We start from the raw sequence: 18,185 nt of genomic DNA, 5'->3' as shown, positions 1-18,185 counted from the left end.
ATTAAGCCACATGGGTTTTCACCTTACAAATCTTCCCTGTGACTTAATTACTAAAAGCGCCGCTGCCAGGTTTAACGCCACAGATGCTGACTCAGGCTGCAAGGCTTTTCCCTCTTGGCTGGGTTACTTTTCCTTACCGGTTTTTCCAATCCAGCGTGCCATGTGGAATCACAAACAGCTGGACCAGCACAAGTGAGGAGGGAAAAAGAGGTAGAGGAGAGCCACAGCATTTCAATTCAGCATTGCCAAAGCCTTCCCCATTGTGAAATGACAGCCTTGCCAACTGCTGGCAGCGCAGCCAGGATACTTTATGTATTTGATGTTGCGCAAGTGTCCCTTAAGGATCTGTGGAAGACAGCCTTTTGCCCAGCAAGGCACAGTTTTGGTTTGTTTTTCTTTCCCAAACCTAGGGAAAAGTAGAAACCAGAGCCCTGTACTTACCCCACTGTAGTCCAAATTGCTGCTTTCTCCCTGAAACAATTAATTAAATAAGAAACAGAGAGAATCCTCCTTACTCTAGCAGCAATGTCATCAAGGGATCTTCAGGGAAGAGGTTCAGGTCAAGCGTAGGTCTCAGTCCAGTGCACCGAGCACTGCGCTTACTCAAAGCCGTTCCTACACCACGTCTAATACACTGGTTAACACAGGGTTCACGGCTCCACAACCATGCAGGATATGGCCACCCTAGCTTAGGTGGCCCAAGCACCACAGAAAATGGCAGGTGATGAGACGAAGCACAGTACAGAAAAGGCAAGCAGTTCTCTGCTCCAAAAAAAGCAAACAAACCCTACCTCTGAAACAACCCTTATTCCTGCCAGAAAGCTGTTGACAAAAAAGCCTTCATTTCTTCATACCATCAAGGAACTGGAAGCCAAAAGAAAACAGCTAAACCAGGAAACATCCTGTAGACGTGTGGTACTCACCTTGCTGGGGCATCACAACCATTTATTTCATGTCAGGAAAGAGACTAAAATTTGCATTTTAGAAGTGTTACAATTCAATCTACCACAAAATACAGAGGGCTGCAAAAACATACACCGTCCCAACAACGTATATACGTTATTTAATAATGGTACGATTTAAAAGACTATAAAGCAAGCCTTTAAACAGGTCTTGTCTACATGCATTTTATGCCCAATTAAAGATATATGTAAGAAGGGTGTTGGTAACTGCAGCACTGACCACTGTAGAAAATGCCAATTCTCTGGTCACAGACCAGGAAGCAGATTTCCCATAGCTCTTGTACTTCTGAATTATCCACTTACCAGAAGGCCGAGAACCTCTTTTCCTCCACACAGTGATCACAGGCTACACCCTTCAAGCCTGACACCGTCACCCTGTACGGTACCGTTACCACGGGGATGTGCAAACCCTGGATCCGCGTCTTCCCCGAGACACTCGACTACCCGCCTCCATGCAGGAGGCTCTCCTCCCCCCCCATATATTCCTCGTGTGAAGATTTACATCCTAGACCCACATGCCAAGCTCAGACTATCTGAATAATTTCAAAAAAGGCATTCCAAATGTATGAATCGCCGCCTGACAGCGTAGGTGCTAGAAACTCCTGGAGATGAAGGTGGCTGGGGAGAAAGCCTCCGGGCAAGCTCTAAGACGAGGGGCTGTAATTATACCTCCTTTTAAATCAGCATAAATGATCCAGACTGCTAGCTTTAGCTTTACACTTTGGCAAGGAATGAATCAGCTTCTAGCTACTCAGATCAAATACTCAAAATTACAGCGTTGGGGTGTGGCAGTCAGCCCCCCGAACAAATACTCAACGTGTTCTACAGTTTCCATCTTATAGTTCAAAGGGAATATTGCCGTTGGCTCTGCCGTACGGCTAATGGATCTTCCACGTACAATAACAGTTCCTATGAACTGTTACAACCTAACCGTACGAGCTGAAACAAACCTGATTTTAATAACTACGCCCCGTGGTGTTCAGGCTTGACATAACGTTTTACCACAGGAAATTAAACTACCCGTTTAAGGGACGGTTTGTTCGTACGGCATCCCTCGTCTGCAGAGCTGCAGCCCTCCCGCACACACTGCGCCCCAACGCTAAAGCCTTCAGCGTTTACAGCGGAGCGCCTCACCTGCACAGCCGTGAGCCTCGATGCTTAAGGCTGGCTAGAAGGTAAACGGCAGTACCAAGAAAAAAGGAACTTCAACTCGTTTTGTGTAAATGAGCACGGAAGTATATTTTCCCTAAAAAGCAGCAGGAGCAAACGCTGAATTTACACGACCTGGTAAATTCCCATAGGGATTCAACAGCAACTTTGCATCTATTTTTTTGTTTCCCCTGATTATTTTATCCCAAGCAAGTTTGGCTCATTAGATTAGCAACCAAAAATTGCCCAACCCCCCATTATTTATATGGGAAACGGGTTTTCTTCTCTTCTGTGTAGTGGCCACGCTGTCTGCCAGTACTTTAAGATGCTGAGGGAGCAGATTTTGAGCTTTAAAAGTAAACCCTCCATTAGCGTGACCTGCAGCATCAGATAAAGTAATCTAAAGCCATCAGCAACACACTTGCAACAGAGCGTCAAAGGATCATCATCTCCGGCTCTGAAAGACAAAATGCCACAGGCTTGTCTTGACATTTACACAGCAGGAGAAACTGTCAGCAAGCCAACACAGTCCAGCATCCTTGAGTTACATTTAATGCACCAACAGTAGTTCCTCCTCATTGTTTTCTTTCACTGCCTGGGGAAAAACTGGCAGCATGGAAGAGCGCCCTACAACAGCACTAAACAAGAACACTTGAGTTTTCAAAAAGAGAAATGCCGATGGCCTCAATCTGCTGAGTTTTAGCTTCCTCAGGATCTGTTGGTGCCACAGCATGTGCAAGGCACCGGGATTGGGATTCTGCACAGTCACCACCAGCCAGAGGAACCCAATATTGCATGAGGTGAGCTCGTGGCCACCCCATCCACAGGGGTCAGCGGCTGCTTCTCACGATGCTTGCGGGAATGTGATCGCCTTCCTGCTCCCCACCCTGCAAAGCCTCCTCAAAGCCGGTGAACGGGTTAGAAGGGGGCAAGATGGGACAGATGCGACGCCGCATGACTTAAGGAGGCTCGGAAAGCCAGGCTAGAGCTGAAGCGAAACACAGACCAGGCACCAAGGAGAGTCTGCCTCTGCCTTCTCCACTCCGTCAGGTGTTTCTGCACATTGAATCAAGAAATCATGTTTTATGCATAGCTAACACGGACTAAAGAAATCCATCACAGCTGCCCTGAACAGCCTGTTCGCACAGTACAAGCTCTTTAAAGACATCGCGTTGTCGTGAGCGGCATCTCAGTTGTAGCTTGAATCCAACACATGGCTTTACATCCTCTGAAAATTCCAGAGTCTTTATGTATTTGGTTTTAAACTGTTAGACTAATGATGCCCTATTCCCCATGCGCAAATGAAAATATAAGAAGGGAAGTTAAATAAAAAGAAATTTCAGCATTTGATCAGAGAGTTTTCTCCCCTCACCTCCGAAAAGCAAGCTGAAACCAAACCAGGCTGCCTGATTATAGCTAAAAATATTTTAAAATAGACCCACTCTTTTTTGGCTGGGACTTTTGCAAACATTTTGCAGAAACAGGGACGTTTTTCACATCAGCCCCCTTCACTGTGCTGTCATACAGGCCTGCGCAAGCTGCCGGGCAGCACACCCCCCCCCGAGTCTCCCATCTGCTGAAATGCCAAACCCACAAATATTCTCCACCTTCCAGAGGAGCTGCAGAGACCACAAATGATGTCGCGGGGAAACAGACAGCCCGGTGGCTCACAGCCTACTGACCCACCAGCCGGGAGAGATCCGGGAGTTCTCATGGTTCACAGCCTCTCTTTCCCAAGAGCTGTATGTGTCTTTTTTGCTCCCTTCCCCTGTGAATTATACCAAAGTCCCCCACCTCCCTTAAAAAAAAAAATAAATATATATATAGGTAACCATGATCTCAGGTCTACCGCTGGACTGCTTGCAGGGTTTTGCTCCAGTCTAAACCGCTCTCCCTTTGAAGACATCTCCCTGCCTCTCTTCAGAGTTCAATACAAGCAGAAAATCTTAGCTCATTGCACTGTTTATCCATCATGTGCAGAGCTGGTGTCAAACGACTGAAACCATGGGAGCAGAGCTCCGCAAGCCAGGTATAGGCTCAGGGTCTCAACCTTCTCCTTTCCATGCAGCCCTGCAGCACAACGCCCTCCTCTACCGCCACAGCGTGTTCAGCTGCAAAAGAAAACACGCGTGAGCTGGAAGGAACCAAAGGTTCAGAGCTTACGTCCACATCACACCCACATCCCTCCAACGGAACGCGAAGGCAGTACTCATAAAGAAGATTCAGCACTGTAAATAAAGAAATTTTTAGCGTCTTCAAGGTTTTAATTTGAACAGACATTTCTACTATGTTCTCAATATATCTACAGCAAAGTTTACAGCCACTTTTTATCTGTTTTTCTCCCCCCAAACGGCTAAGCAATTTGAGCCATGATAGTTTCTCTCAGATTTGTTACCTTTTTTTCTTTTTTTTTTTTTTGCAATATATTCAACACCACCGCGGCTGGGATCCCGTACACATACAGCATACATCGAACAATAGCACACAACTCCCAGCCCTGTTACTTATTTCATTTTTAAAAATAATAATAATAAAAAAAATCAAGTCTGATGCAGCAGCCAAGTCCAATTAGCAACTCCAGATGTTTGGACAGAAGTGCACTCATCACTTAAATTTGTACTAGTTAACAGGTACGTAGCGCACATCACACGGTGCTATTCAATGTCACACAGTTACGAAGAAAAAGGGAGTGCTAGTATAGACGTTTTCCCCTCCTACAGGAACGTGTACACGATAGCACTTCCCAAGGCTTTAGCGAAGCATACATGAGACGCCAATATGCTGTACAGTGCAATTTAAGTTATATCATATGCAACATGGACAATAGTGCACTTAAACCGGTGGCCACATTCAAGAGTTAGATCAATACAATCAAAATATTGAAGGTACATATTCCCTTATGAAAACTGTGCAAGTTAGTTCTTTTTCCCTTTTGTTTTGTTTTGGTTTTTTTTGGTAAATGGCAGAGCGTCCGCATTAATTGACCTCAGAGACTGGGGGAGTGGGCCCTCAGCGTCCAGCTTATTATACAAATACCTGTGTGCAAAAGAGCAGAAGCAGGGGTGTCAGCAAGAGCGTAAGGCAGCGTCAGACTGCAGTGCCAGAGCCGGGCGCTGCCGCAGCACTCGCGGCTCAGGAAGACGCAGGTAACCTGCAAACAGGGTGTCGGTGACTGCAGGGGGCAGACATCCCCCCGCTAGGAGGAAGCAAGCTGCTCCTCAATATTAAATGTGTGAATAAATATGATGGACATGCAGGTAAGCAAAGAACTGGAGTGCTCCACTGTGTCTTACACCAGTAGCCACCAGACTGGAGCCTGGGAAGCACTGAGAATGAAAAGGGGAATGTGCAAGCAGCCTGACACAAGAGGTCCGTGAACCGACTTCTCCCAGGAGGACCTGCAAGGGCCCACGCAGCTTGTCTCAACTCCGCCACAGGCAATACCTTGCAGGATTGCTCCAGTAACACCTCCCAAAGGTGACTATTTCCAGGTTAACTTAAGCCTCCAGCTCGCAGTGGCTACAGGGTGATGCACAGCAGAGGAATCGGGGCTGTGAAACGGCTGTGGCCGCTCAGAACGACACTAGCATTTTCACATGCAGGCTGTGATCCACGCTACCACTAAGCCAAGGCAAGCACGCCGCACTTGGGTGTGGGTTCAGTCCTGAAATACAAGTCGAGGATGAAATGCCAGCTCAGAGAGAATTTTCTGCCTTTTGTTAGCTGTCACAGCTGGTTACCCAATTTCCTCAGATGCCTGCAGTTTGCATGAGAGACTAGAGCAGCCAGGCAATTAGATAAAAAAAAACAAACCCTGCTTTGCTTCTCTTATTTAGCTCAATATATAATTACTACGTTAGGAAATTGCATAACCTTTAAGTGTGTTTTATGTATAGTCTATTATAGGGAAAATAGTGCCTTCCCAGTCCTTCCCATCTAGCTATTGCTAATGTATTTCAGACATACAGAAACAGTACAGATTCTGAACTGGATGGGGATCCAACATCCAGGCGAGTGCAGATCCCACAGACATGATTTTGAAGGGTGAGCGATAATTTTAAGGGCTTGCATTTGCCGTATACCCAGAAGGCAGCTCCAGAAGCCGGGGTTTGGGAGCGGGAGGAAGGCATGGCCAACTTGTGCCGCCCCTGTTATGCAGCACAGGTCACCAGCCACCCCGAGAAGATTTCCCTGTGTCAGGCTTGATTTAGTGAACAAGACTGTTGCCCTCCAAACCTAAAAAGAAACTGGTATTACAAGCAGGGGGAATTATTCTTCTGCTTTAAGTGGACAACGGTTTAAAAAGGGTCTTTTTATTTTTCAAGCCAGATGACTTCAGGACTAAGTTTAGGTTAGCCAAGAAGAAATTACGGAAATAAGGACTGAAGCATAACACGTTAAGGTAGCACTTAATCACTATCACATCATTTTATACAGCTTCCTCGGTTATAGAACTTGTCTTAGAATATAGTTAGCGGTTACATGATTTTTGCAGAAGATTACTCTCCAGACACTTCCATGACAACTAAAGATCCTGCCTTTTCACATATATTAATCTTCACATGAAGTGTTTTTTAAATAAAGGCAGCTTCCCTCCAAACAGCATAAAGCGTCACGGAAGCTCAACCCTTTCCAGGGATCAACGCTGACCTAACGCAGCTCCATTCGTTTCAGTAGAAACAGGCTAAGAGCAAGCGCCTTTTAAGAAAATCCCAGCCACATGCGCTGTTGTTAATTCAAGTCTTCTCGGTCATGTACAGCTACCAAAGGAATCAAGCTGAACAAACGCCTAGGTGAGTTAGCATTTCAGACCCACTCTTACCTGTCTTTTTGAAGGAGAAAAAAAATTCTGTAGCAAAAACCCAATTTTATAAAAGCTGATTGCAGTCACAGAAACAAAGATCAGCTTCGAAATACAAAGTTACTTGGAAAAAAGCTTATCCCTAAAGTCTTTAAGCAGTTTTAGCAGCTCCAAATGATCTAAACTGTTAGCATTTTTGTAGTGTGACAGCCTCTTAATCTGCAGCAGCTACCTGATACGTCAGATCACCTCAACTCCCATCTTCTGCTTTTGATGTTTCACAAAACATATAGTAAGAGCGTGAGAGGGGAAAGCGCACCAGGTGGAACAAAAGCCTTTTGTTGAGCTGTAGATTAAGTGCTGCTCTTGCACCCTAGCAATGCTGTGAGCTGCTCCAATGTACAAAAACAGCCAGCACAGTCCGAAGCTTCAAGAGGGCAGCTTGGCTCTAGTTGAAAGGACAACTCTGAGCCGCTGCTTTGCAATGAACACCTCCGCCAACTACTCAACCTTTTTGTTTTCCAGGTAGAATAAACGAAGTTTGTTACTCCTTAGGAGATATTTGTCCACGAGGGACAACTCCACCTGAAGGCCATGGCTTAAACATTAGCAGCAGAATCCCTACTTCAGTTCTGTATTGCACTGAAATCTCTTGCTCTGGTTTGGTATTCAACTAACTGCTCCCAAGGCAATGCTTAACCACAAAAACCCAAGTGTTAGATGTGAAGCCTACTGAGAGTATCATATAGACTGGTAGAACCTGTAGTTAGATTATGCCATTTTTCTATTTTTTCTAGGAAACTAAAGAACTAAGCTGCCTTAATTACTCTTGGAGAGAAAAGGTGCTTTCAGACAGAATGCCTTTCTTTACCCATCCATACATAGCTTTGTATTCTAACCCTGCCGAGTGTTTAGAGAGTTCGACAAAACTAGAAAAAGTCCAAAATAAATTGGAAACATCCTGTCTCTTGGCCCATCCTGGTCATCCAAACAGTTGGGTGGAGGTAAGAGTTCCAGCTTCTGCTGACACCGTACACAATTTCGAGACAGAAAAGCTGCCAAGAGCGGACACTATGCCCAGTTGTGTGTGTCTTCTGTAAACAAAACAAAAATCCCTCCCAAAAAGCAGGGAGGTACATAGTGTGAAGTGAAGGTTTCAGCAGTGGGAGGACTGAGCATCAGCTGTACCCAGAGGGCTCTGCAACACATGCACTTTCCATGTTTGGTCCTTAACATAAAGGGGACTGGAAAGGAAAGACCTGAGGCAAAGCCCTGCCAGCTCACAGGTTCTCCTGCATCCTATCATCTGTTTCCATCTCTGCTAGCTGTCTCCTCAATGCATTAACCTTTGCCTGAAGTTCCTTGTTGTATTTTATAATGTTGATCATTTCTTCATGGGCTTCGTCTAAGAACTTGGAAGGCCTGTTCCACCGAAGGAAGACACCTGAAAGCCCAGAGACAGCACAAGTCAGAAGGGTTTCTCGGTACAAGGAGGAAACCTTATTCATGTTCCATCAGCTCTCATGTAATGTGCATGCAGTTTACCCTTTTTTTCCCCCCTTTACCCTCCCCCCTAAATAGCATTGAGAAATACTGGCCCTCCTCTCCAAGTTCACCATTCTATTAAACAAGGGTAATAAAGAAATAAAATGTGGGGTTTTCATTCCTTTTTTCCTCATATACTGGTCAGACCAATCCATATTCAGTCTCCACCCTGCCATGCCAGCCTGCTTGCTTCACTGTAATTAACTCTTCAGCGTACATGGGGTGGAAGAAGTTTCTGCAGCAGGGAACTTAACTGCACACAGATTATCCTGGCCATCGTGGTCAGTATGGAGAAAGGGAAGTCTTGGTTGATATAGAACAAAACCCTGAGGCCTGCATAACGTCTATAGATTAGGCTGTATTGCTGCAGAAATACAGTGCTAAGAAGCTAAACGGTACTAGCAAGGCTCCCTGGCAAAGAGTGGCATGTCACCAAAGGAGAAGCATTTGCCTCTGGAGATGACACATGCCAAAAGTATCTCGGAACAGATTTCAAAGGGAGTGAGATGCCCATCAGCTGAGACAGACTAAGCATGGAGCAGAGACAACCGGAGCGAACACTTAAGCAGCTTTACAAGTAGCCACAAAATAACAGAAAGAGCAAGCCCAGCTTACCTTCCCAGAGCTGCAGGCTCTGTGGGGCAACGGAGGGCCAGATGACAAGGCTGTTGGCCTCAAAAAGAGGATTCTGGAATTTGCTCAGCTCTTCAGACCTGTTCACCCAGGACCACAGGGACATAGTCTTCTGCGACAGCTTCAGTTTAGACCTAACAAACCCATAGGAACAAGTTAGCTTTCACTTTTATACTGTAAAAACTGATTTTGTTTTGTCAGAACCCTGCAGACTAGAATGCCACAAGCTTTCCCACATGCTATTAGCCCAGATGATTCGGGCTAATCCCTTCAATAGCTCTCACCAACAGGGCACAGGGTGTAAACCTAAAGCAATTTACTCAAACTGGCCGATGACAATTAGTTTCGAAGACAAGATGGGGAAATAACATTTACAAGTTGGGTGGAAGCTGGCTGCCTTCTGTCCAGATGAAGAATCAGTCACCTCCACAAAACAGTTTGACTGCCAGGTTTTGAAAGGCGTTGAACTCCTGTGTTAAGACAGAGCCGGGAGGTGTGGTAGGTCTGCATCAAGGAAGGATTGTAGTGCAGCTCTCAGAGTACATAAAAGCAGTGTTATTGCTGGAACTGTGCGATGGGCACATCCGCTGAGATCCCTCTGGTGGCAAGAAGCCTCAGAGCACAGAGAGAAAGCAGTGCTGTCGTCCTGGGTCAAACGCACCTCCAGGAGTTACACAGGGGTCTCTAGCCTCAGAATCCTTAGGTTCTGGCAAACCTCACTCTGCCTGAATTGAGCTGCCGCCCAGCTGGGACATCCCTGTCCCCGTGAATACTTCAGACAGCTCAAGCTTAACATCAGACTCCAAACATTTTCTGCACTCACAGGCTGACATACTCAGATGTGACAGGCAGGTTATTACATGCAACATTCAATACTCTTTCAAATTTCATCTTATTGGTTTAAAGTCTAACTTGGTTTTGGAGATGACCAGTTCAGCAGCCCTGCAGAAGAAATAAGAGTCTTTCCCAAGCAAAGACTACTTTAAGGGCAGAGAAGTTTACAGGAAGCTTTCAACTGCCTTCCTTATCTATAGTATCAATTCTATTTTTCCCTTTCTACTTGTTCAGTGGTCTTCAGTTAAGCAGGAGACCATCAGACATGCTCTTACTGGAGTCAGGAGTCCTGAGAAAAGAACTGCCAAGCTCAAAACAGGAATCCAAACCACTCTGGCAGCTGCCATCTGCCATGGGAGGCTCCAGTCCTCCAGGGCTCCACCCTGTGTACTACTCCCTACCCAGGGCATGCCTAGAGCTGCCCCACTGGTACAGCACAGCATCTAACCCAGGCTGGGATTCGGAAGCTAGGTGCTGGTCTGCTCAAGTACCTTAAATGCCACAAACTTGTAAGCAAGCTCAGCACAGGCCTATCGTTACCCGACAAGTAAAACTCCAGCAGTCCTGGCTGCTTCCTTTCAAAGTTGCACGAGCATCCCCCTGAAAGCTCATAGCATTTGCTCAAAGCCTCGCCCAGTGCAGGTTGCCAATTCACATTTCTCCAAGTCACAGGTTACGGCTCAGGGGGATTTTTGGTCCTTCTGTTGAAGCTGTAGTACTGCATGGCCAAAAAGACCTCAAACCTAATCACGGCGCTCATAGCCAAACAAGCAAAACTTTTGCCAAGGTGTAACCGTGAGGCAGATCCTGCTGAACAAGCCTCTTCCATGTTTTCCGCTTTCAGCAGTTAGTGCGTGATGCAAAAACCAAAGCCTTCCTTTCCTGGGGGCGTCGGGACCACCAGTCATGTTCCCCCCTGACACTTAAGGTAAGAACGAGACTTTCCAGCTTTGGCCTCTGACTGCCTTGACCTTCTCCTCCAGGCCTGCATGGACAAGTTTGCCTCCCACAGCTACGACTCACATCACTGTTGAACTTTAGCTGTTTGTTCTTTTATAGAAAGAGTTTCTGCACAAGAAACTATATAAACTGGTGATGGATGGAGGTTTTTTTGAGGCCACACATGGAAATGGAGAAGACGGTTTAAGGTATTAGCTTGGACTTGGAGAAGACAAATTCAGCTCCCCGACCGAGCCACAAATTGCTTTAGTCACAATGTCCCACTTGTAAGAGGGACATAACTGCAAAAAGAGAAGCTCACCTCTGCTAGGGGAGACCAGACAAGCCCTCTCACCCTTTTTCAAACCAAGAGACTTTTTTTTTGTCAGACACAGCCCGATATTTAAAGGGATGAAAGCAAGCATCCTCACCAACCTTTCATTTTCGTTGTTTCCCAGGAAAGTCCCAAACTGTGAAGCGTAAGCATGTTCAAAGAGCATAATGAGGAACTGTTCGTTGAATTCAAAAGAGCAAGGGAACTGACGAAGGATTTGCCACACACAGTCCAAAAAGAGGAGAAACACTGGGGCCTCCCATTTCTGCTTGCTATTTGAATAGGCTGATTGGGCACAGCGCTGCTGAAAAGGGTGACCAGCCTATACACAAGAATCAGAGAGAGCGTCACACACAAAGTAACGGGATGTGAGTACATGCAGCAAAAAGACTTCAGAGATAGTTCTGTCCATGCAACTACACTATTACTAGTATTTTCTACAGCCGTAGCTTCGTCAAGCATCCAGTTACAAACTGCTAGCAACCATGACCAACTTTGCTGCCTTTTTCAGGCTACGTAAATAGCACTGTATTTGATCAGAGAATTTGACCAAGGACAAACTGGTGTAGCTGCACCGAAGGACCAGGCTTTGCAAGAGTACAATGAGTAGAACTAAAGTTTCATGGTTTAGTCTGAACGGTGTTCTCTAAAGAGATATTCGCTCTGAGCACACAAAACAGGCAGTTCCCCAAAACTGAAAGACTACCATGAGAGTCAAGAGGCCCCACGGAGCGCCAGAGGTACAAATGACTCAGTTAATGATGCTGCTCTCAGGACAAAGGCCATTCACACTACGCAGGGCTGCAACAAGGCCCAACCTGTTTGCTGCCTCTCAGGCTATTTCTCAATACAACTGCCACTGGAATAGATTGCGTTTTGTCCATAGGCATTTCTTACCTGCAGCCACTCCCTCACAACAAGAGATTCAAAGCCACGTATGGTCCTGCAGCTTGGATCCAAGATAATCTGTGCCAGAGAAGTTACCTGGAGTGTCGAATCAGTTCCTTCCGTCCCATGGACTAACACTGATGCACCTTCCCTGTGAAAGAAGGTGGAAAGGAATAAGAGTGTGAATGAGCAGAACACATCCCAAGGACGTATGCATCCCAGTGGATGCCAACGCATCCCGTGGACACCAGCATTGCTACCCTGACGATGCTGAGGTTTTGCTCGCTCTTTACCCTTTCTTCCCTCCCATAGGCTTCCATGTGGGGTGGGGAATAAGCTTACCACCTTCTCCACCTGGATCCTCACCAACACTAACTGCATCACTTAAGGCTTAGTTTCCTGCTAAGCATTCTGGAAATCTAGAACCTTTGCCACATTGACCAAGAATGTGCAGCAAAATCTCTTTTGTGGTTCTCACTATTTTTAATAGGTATCCCTTGGAGTTACAGTATGGAAATGCATCTCAAAATTTGCTGTGTCATTTACTGTTTTGCTAAGTTCTCTGAAATCTCCCCGTAAGCACGGCAGTGAAGATATGCCATCCCCCCAGATGCTCTGCAAAACAGTACCATGAGATGCTTGCTCAAACCTGGGCTTAATCATATTTGGGCCTCAACTGGGGTTTACTGCAAGAAAAGTAAGCCAATAAGCCACTTCAGAAGAAAGAAACAGCAGAGCTTGGCCTCCACAAAGACAGAAGAGTTAGTGTGCTGAGCAAGGAAGCTTGTCAAAGAGCCAAGCACAAAGTCTCCCCGCTCACCAGCCAGCACAAGTGAATCAGCAGAAGTGTGAGGAGCAGAGGGAGCTCAGAGCCTGGGGCAGGAAGGTTTTGCACATTGCTAGGGGCCCATGTCCTGTCACTGCCCACACTCCAGTGGGGACTGTCCAGGACAGCCCATTCCCTCCCCTCTTCTTCCATCCCAGGCTGTGTTTGGATGCACTATGAGAATCTCATCCATGTGGTCCTAAGGGAAGGACTGGATAGTATTAAGCGGCATTTATTCCCCTTGCTCTTCCCAAGCCTCGACCCAATGTCTCACTTCTGCCAACATTCTTACACCCAGAAAGGAAATTAACTGCAGGTTGTATTTCTTTCTGTGCAGGGATCCACCCTAAGCAGCAAAGCGTGGGTAAGAAAGATCAATCTCCCAAGCAAGTAACCCTGCACACATTACTTGCTTTTTGAAGTGGGAAAGCATAAAAATCTATACCTTGAACACTGCAACATCTTTGCCTATAGTCTTATATCTAAACCAAACCCACTCCCTCAATAGTACAGATAATCTTCAGATACCCTCTCCCTCCCCACAGGCAACGGCAGACAAAGAGGCTGCGAGGGGCCAAGCGCAATTGCAACGGCTCCTCAAAGCGGGGCACGCCAGGATAACGCTGTTTTGCCCTTTCATCTTTCAGGCCCCAGACCTTTAAGATGCTGCAAGATCTGTCCCAGGCATTCCCTCCCCGCAGCCAATACAACCGAACCATCCTTGTCGGCTCAGCTATGATGTCCAGGCTCCGAATGAGGCAGGTCAATGCTGAGCTGGCCTGCCACGGCTCCAGGTAAACAGAGAAAGCAAAGCTGAGGTTAAAAATTATGAGATTGTCCACTGTCCCAACTAGCCAGAAGAGTTTTGTCACCGATCTTTCTCATTATGCCCGTGAGGGAAAGAATTACAGATAGAACTATTGATCGAAAGCAATCCTTTTCCAGCAGAGTCAAGAACTACACAGGCACTGTCAGTGCTTTTAAAAAGCACGGCAGCTCATATTTTAATGCATTAATGCTATTTTACCGATGCAACTGCATTCCAGCCCTCTTTTGTATCTACAGAACCCACTCCCTAGCTGGTATGAAAAGGTAGGTTTTCCCTGAGTTTTGAGAAGGGCTTTCCCCTCTCAGAGCCGCAAAGAAATCACATTTAGACCCCTGCATTTGGTCTTACAAACTCTGGCATCTGACAGCCAGGTTTTGCTCTCCAGCCTGAGGTCTGAAGACATTTTGAGGATAATTTAGTCAAGTCAGCGGTATTGATTAAAGAAATATCAGGTTAAAAAGAGCTCACAAGCACTTCTAAGGGACGAACAGGACTACTTAGATAGGACTACAGTGATAAAAATTTCAAAAGGAAAAAGCACTGGACTAATTTCTGGAGAAAAGGAAATACTGTTGTTTTAATCTCTATCAGTGAGGTGGGGTATTAGAAACTTTCTGCTGAAAAAAATAGGACTTTTTAAAGAAAGGCTGTGCTCTCGCTTTACTAGGCTACCAAACAGCATTTCAGATGGGCACATTCTAATTAAACCTTCGAGAAAACTAACTAAATTAGACTGGTTGCATCAGACATCGGAACGTACCTTATCTAGATGATCTAATACCTATTCTTAGTCAAGATTTCCTCCCTCAGGCTTGTACTTCTAAAAATGCAAGCATGATTTACTGGAGGAGCATTCCTTAACCATGATGAAACAGTATTTTGCCAGTTCATGGTGACCAGTCACTAATACTTAAAGTGGAAGTAGAGGTATTTTACAAGCAATCTGTACCCAGTAACTAAGAAATCCAAGGCTTTCAGCAAAAGATTTACCTGTCAATACACTGAGCAGCTAGACAAGCTGCAGTTAGTATCTCCTTGATGTGAGTCAGCCAGTTGGAAGCTTCCAGTTTACTGAGCCAGCGGTCCATATTGTGCGACTGGTCATTACAGGCTTCCACAAGTTTGATGAGGCTTTCCTGCAGAATATTAAACCTTTGGGAAAAGCAAAATATTATTGAAAACATAAGCAGTAATATAGCAACCAGGATAACATGCTTATAGAAATACACTGATCTCGAAATAGAGCACTACGATTTATATGCAGTTATTTCAAACAGTACAACCCAAGAGAAGTCACGTCTCCTCCTTCAGTAACCCTGTTTCCACTGGGAATCCCGAGCCATGGCTAACACCACTCTGTGGACATAAGCAGTCTCTTCCCTTTCAAAACAAATTGCTTCGTAAGGCATTACAGCAGTACGGCCTTTTCCTTGTCTTGCCTGAGCTCTGAGTGTGTTGAGCCATATCTTAGACTTCCCACATAAAATGTGTTTCACTAGTCTCACTCCCGTTACCCAGATGAGCGTGACTGCAGCCTGGCAGGGACATTAGCAGGCGCCAGCCAAGCTTCCAGTGCTGCACCTTCATTCTCTGTACTACAGACGTTTGGGAGGAGTTTTAACCTGTAGAGCTGCAACAGTAACCTGAAAGCCATCCATCATAAGAACACAACTCCACTGTTACACAGAAAACTTCAGACTGGACTTGACTTCTTGACGTTAGGACCACACTAAGATTAGTTTGACTAATTTCTTAAGAATTTAAAAGAAAAAGCGGAGGAAAGGAACACATTCTGATCACTTCTGCAGTGGTTGCAATATGTCCTCCAGCCCTGGGAAGCTGGTGTTCAGCATGCAGCTGGTAAAACCAGATGCTTCTCTGGTCTTGTTTCACACTATGCCTTCCAGGAGTGCCAAACTGCTGATGGATCAAATGCCCCTTAACGCTGATTCCAGCATGTGCTCAGGTGTAACAGAGGATACAGCTAGCAGACCAGATATCAAAGAAGCTCACAAAGCCAAATAATAATAGCATGAGATATTTAGTCTTTATAAATTGTGGTTTATTCGTTCCTCTCTATCTGATGTTTATGACCACCTGTAAAATAATCAACATCAAATTTAAGTCCACATAACATTTTTAGAAGCAAAACCAAATAGTTCAAAGCAACGGCCAGGAAATTCCTTACATTAGCTCCTCAAGAGCCGGCCTATACAGTGATGATGGGAGCGACTGCTTTCCAAGAGTAACGGTACCCCACACGCAGGACGAAGGGTTCCCCAAAACTAAGGCTCAAGAGCAGCTGAACAACATTGGACCAAAAAGCCTATTTAATTTAGTAACTGTCTCCGAATGACCAAACAATATTAGATGTCCAGAGATGAGCGTGACTGCCACAGAGCAAACCCTCACCTGCAGAATTCTCTTGTGAGGGACTTGCGCATTCCTGTGCACTGCTGCAAAGGGGAACACAGGAAGGCTGGAGTGCAGCTACAGATGGTCAGAGAAAGAGATGGCACAGGGAGATTGCCTGATGTCTGAAACCTGCAGCAGATTGTTCAGAACAAGGAGCCAAACACGGCTTTCCAAAGCCAAATACCTTTATCATCCACATAGCCTGATTTTGCCAAAAAGGGAACGTGACTCTGTTGACAAGAACCAGGATACATGGCCATTTCTTACAGAAGCAAATACTTCATGGAGCTAGCATGGCTCTGCCAATGCAACCCTACAAAGCCGAGCACCGAGGAGAGCCTGCGCGATTTCACCCACCTCTCAATACATTTATGAATCCTCCTCCACTGGGGATAGTGCGCTTCTTGTTCAAAGCCCCCTCCTTTGGCCCTGGCCTGCTGGGCAACGTTCAGGGACCTTGTATCAATGATGTAGCCACGTTTGCCAGGGCGTAGTGTGGCGTTAATGAGCTTCTCGTCTTCTTTACACCGTCTCCCATTTGTACCTGTAAGAGGCTGGCTACTTCGCATCATCACCTACAGAGACAAATAACCATGAATTAGGCACTGGAAATGGAGAGACTTAAGATTGAAAGCCACCAATCACTTGAGCTCCAAGCCAGGAATGGAGATTTAAACTCACTATGCAAAGGATACCCTTTCATTAGAGGATTTCTTAAGGCTCTGTCAATGTAAACTGTAAACCAATGGATTAGATAACGGGGTCTCCACATCTGGTGTGGAGAACAGCTCTCTAGGGAAGCACGCCGCTGAAATTCACACAGGGTGCTCCTGTTTTCCTTTACAGCTCGTGTCATTGTAACAATGCTTATGGGAGTGAGAGAGTTCAACCCTAAAAAGCTTCCTGTATCACTTTAGGGGTAAAATTCACACAATCCCAGACTGCCAGGGGTTGCAAGGGGCCTCTGGAGCTCATCCCGCCCCACCCCCTGCTTGAGCAGGCACCCCCAGAGCAGGGGCACAGGGCCACGTCCAGGCGGGGGGTGAATGTCTCCAGGGAAGGGACCCCACAGCCCCTCTGGGCAGCCTGTGCCCCTGCTCTGGCACCCGCACAGGGAAGGGGCTTGTCCTCGTGTTCAGGTGGAACTTCCCGTGTTCCAGCTCGTGCCCGTGGCCCCTTGGCCTGGCGTTGGGCACCGCTGAAAAGAGCCCGGCCCCATCCTCCTGACACCCGCCCTTCAGATATTTATAAGCCTTGATGAGATCCCCCCTCAGCCTTCTCTTCCCCAGGCTGAACAGACCCAGGTCTCTCAGCCTTTCCTCACAAGGGAGATGCTCCAGCCCCTGATCACCTTGGCAGCTCTCCCCTGGCCTTGCTCCAGCAGTTCCCTGCCCTTCTTGAACTGGGGAGCCCAGGACTGGACACAGTACTCCAGTACTCCCATTCAAGTGGGGCCCTCCTGGATCTCCATCTCTTCTCTGCAGGGTGACACCAGCAAGCACAGCTCTCACCCCTCCGCACTTCCTACCTCCATCTGCTTCAAATTCGATCCACCACGCCTGGACACAGACAAGCAAACGCCCTGATCTGTACTGCCTGATGCACAGAAGTGTCTTTCTAGTTCTTCCTACAGCTGTGCTTCTCCCTTGCCCTGAATCCTTCCATTCTTTTAAGTACAATCCCTTGCAGGGACTGAATTTATTTAAAAAACACACTAGAAATCCTTGAACTGAGCAATCATTGGCAAGCCACTTTCTAAACTACAGACATCTTCTTAGAGGCTTTATCCCTTTAATTATTCCTGTAGTACCATCTTTCTGAGCCACTGAGCTGGCTTCCTGCTGACGGCTCCTTTATAAGCCAACATTTTCAGGATTGTCACTTTAAGGTGTCTCCCCAGCTTTGTTTTTACATTGCTTGAGTCATTCATGTGTTAAAGATGCCTCTCAGGTACAGTTTTACTCAGTGGCTAGACTAATAAACATTAGGTCCACAGATTTATGAGCTGAGATTTCTCTTTGGTAAATGCC

The 18,185-nt window shown here is 46.2% G+C and overlaps 1 protein-coding gene across 5 annotated transcripts in view; it reads right to left on the bottom strand.

Annotated features, from left to right (window-relative positions):
* The window catches only part of MTMR9 (myotubularin related protein 9), a 34,641-nt gene that overhangs the window by 3,418 nt on the left and 13,038 nt on the right, over nucleotides 1-18,185 (bottom strand). For 3 of the 5 annotated variants that reach the window (XM_075086540.1, XM_075086541.1, XM_075086542.1), the window contains exons 5-10: nucleotides 16,513-16,730; nucleotides 14,731-14,892; nucleotides 12,095-12,236; nucleotides 11,299-11,519; nucleotides 9,073-9,224; nucleotides 8,259-8,356 (exon numbers count right to left, since the gene is read on the bottom strand). In XM_075086540.1, the coding sequence (XP_074942641.1) occupies nucleotides 8,259-8,356; nucleotides 9,073-9,224; nucleotides 11,299-11,519; nucleotides 12,095-12,236; nucleotides 14,731-14,892; nucleotides 16,513-16,730 (993 nt within the window). Of the gene's footprint in view, nucleotides 1-3,971; nucleotides 4,223-4,346; nucleotides 8,357-9,072; nucleotides 9,225-11,298; nucleotides 11,520-12,094; nucleotides 12,237-14,730; nucleotides 14,893-16,512; nucleotides 16,731-18,185 lie in introns of those variants that run through there. The other 2 variants (XM_075086544.1, XM_075086543.1) reach the window with 2 other exon arrangements.

This window comes from Phalacrocorax aristotelis, chromosome 3, assembly GCF_949628215.1.
Source record: "Phalacrocorax aristotelis chromosome 3, bGulAri2.1, whole genome shotgun sequence".
Lineage (NCBI taxonomy): Eukaryota > Metazoa > Chordata > Aves > Suliformes > Phalacrocoracidae > Phalacrocorax > Phalacrocorax aristotelis.
The sequence above is the reverse complement of the archived record's forward strand: the minus strand, read 5'-3'. Positions and strand labels throughout refer to the sequence as shown.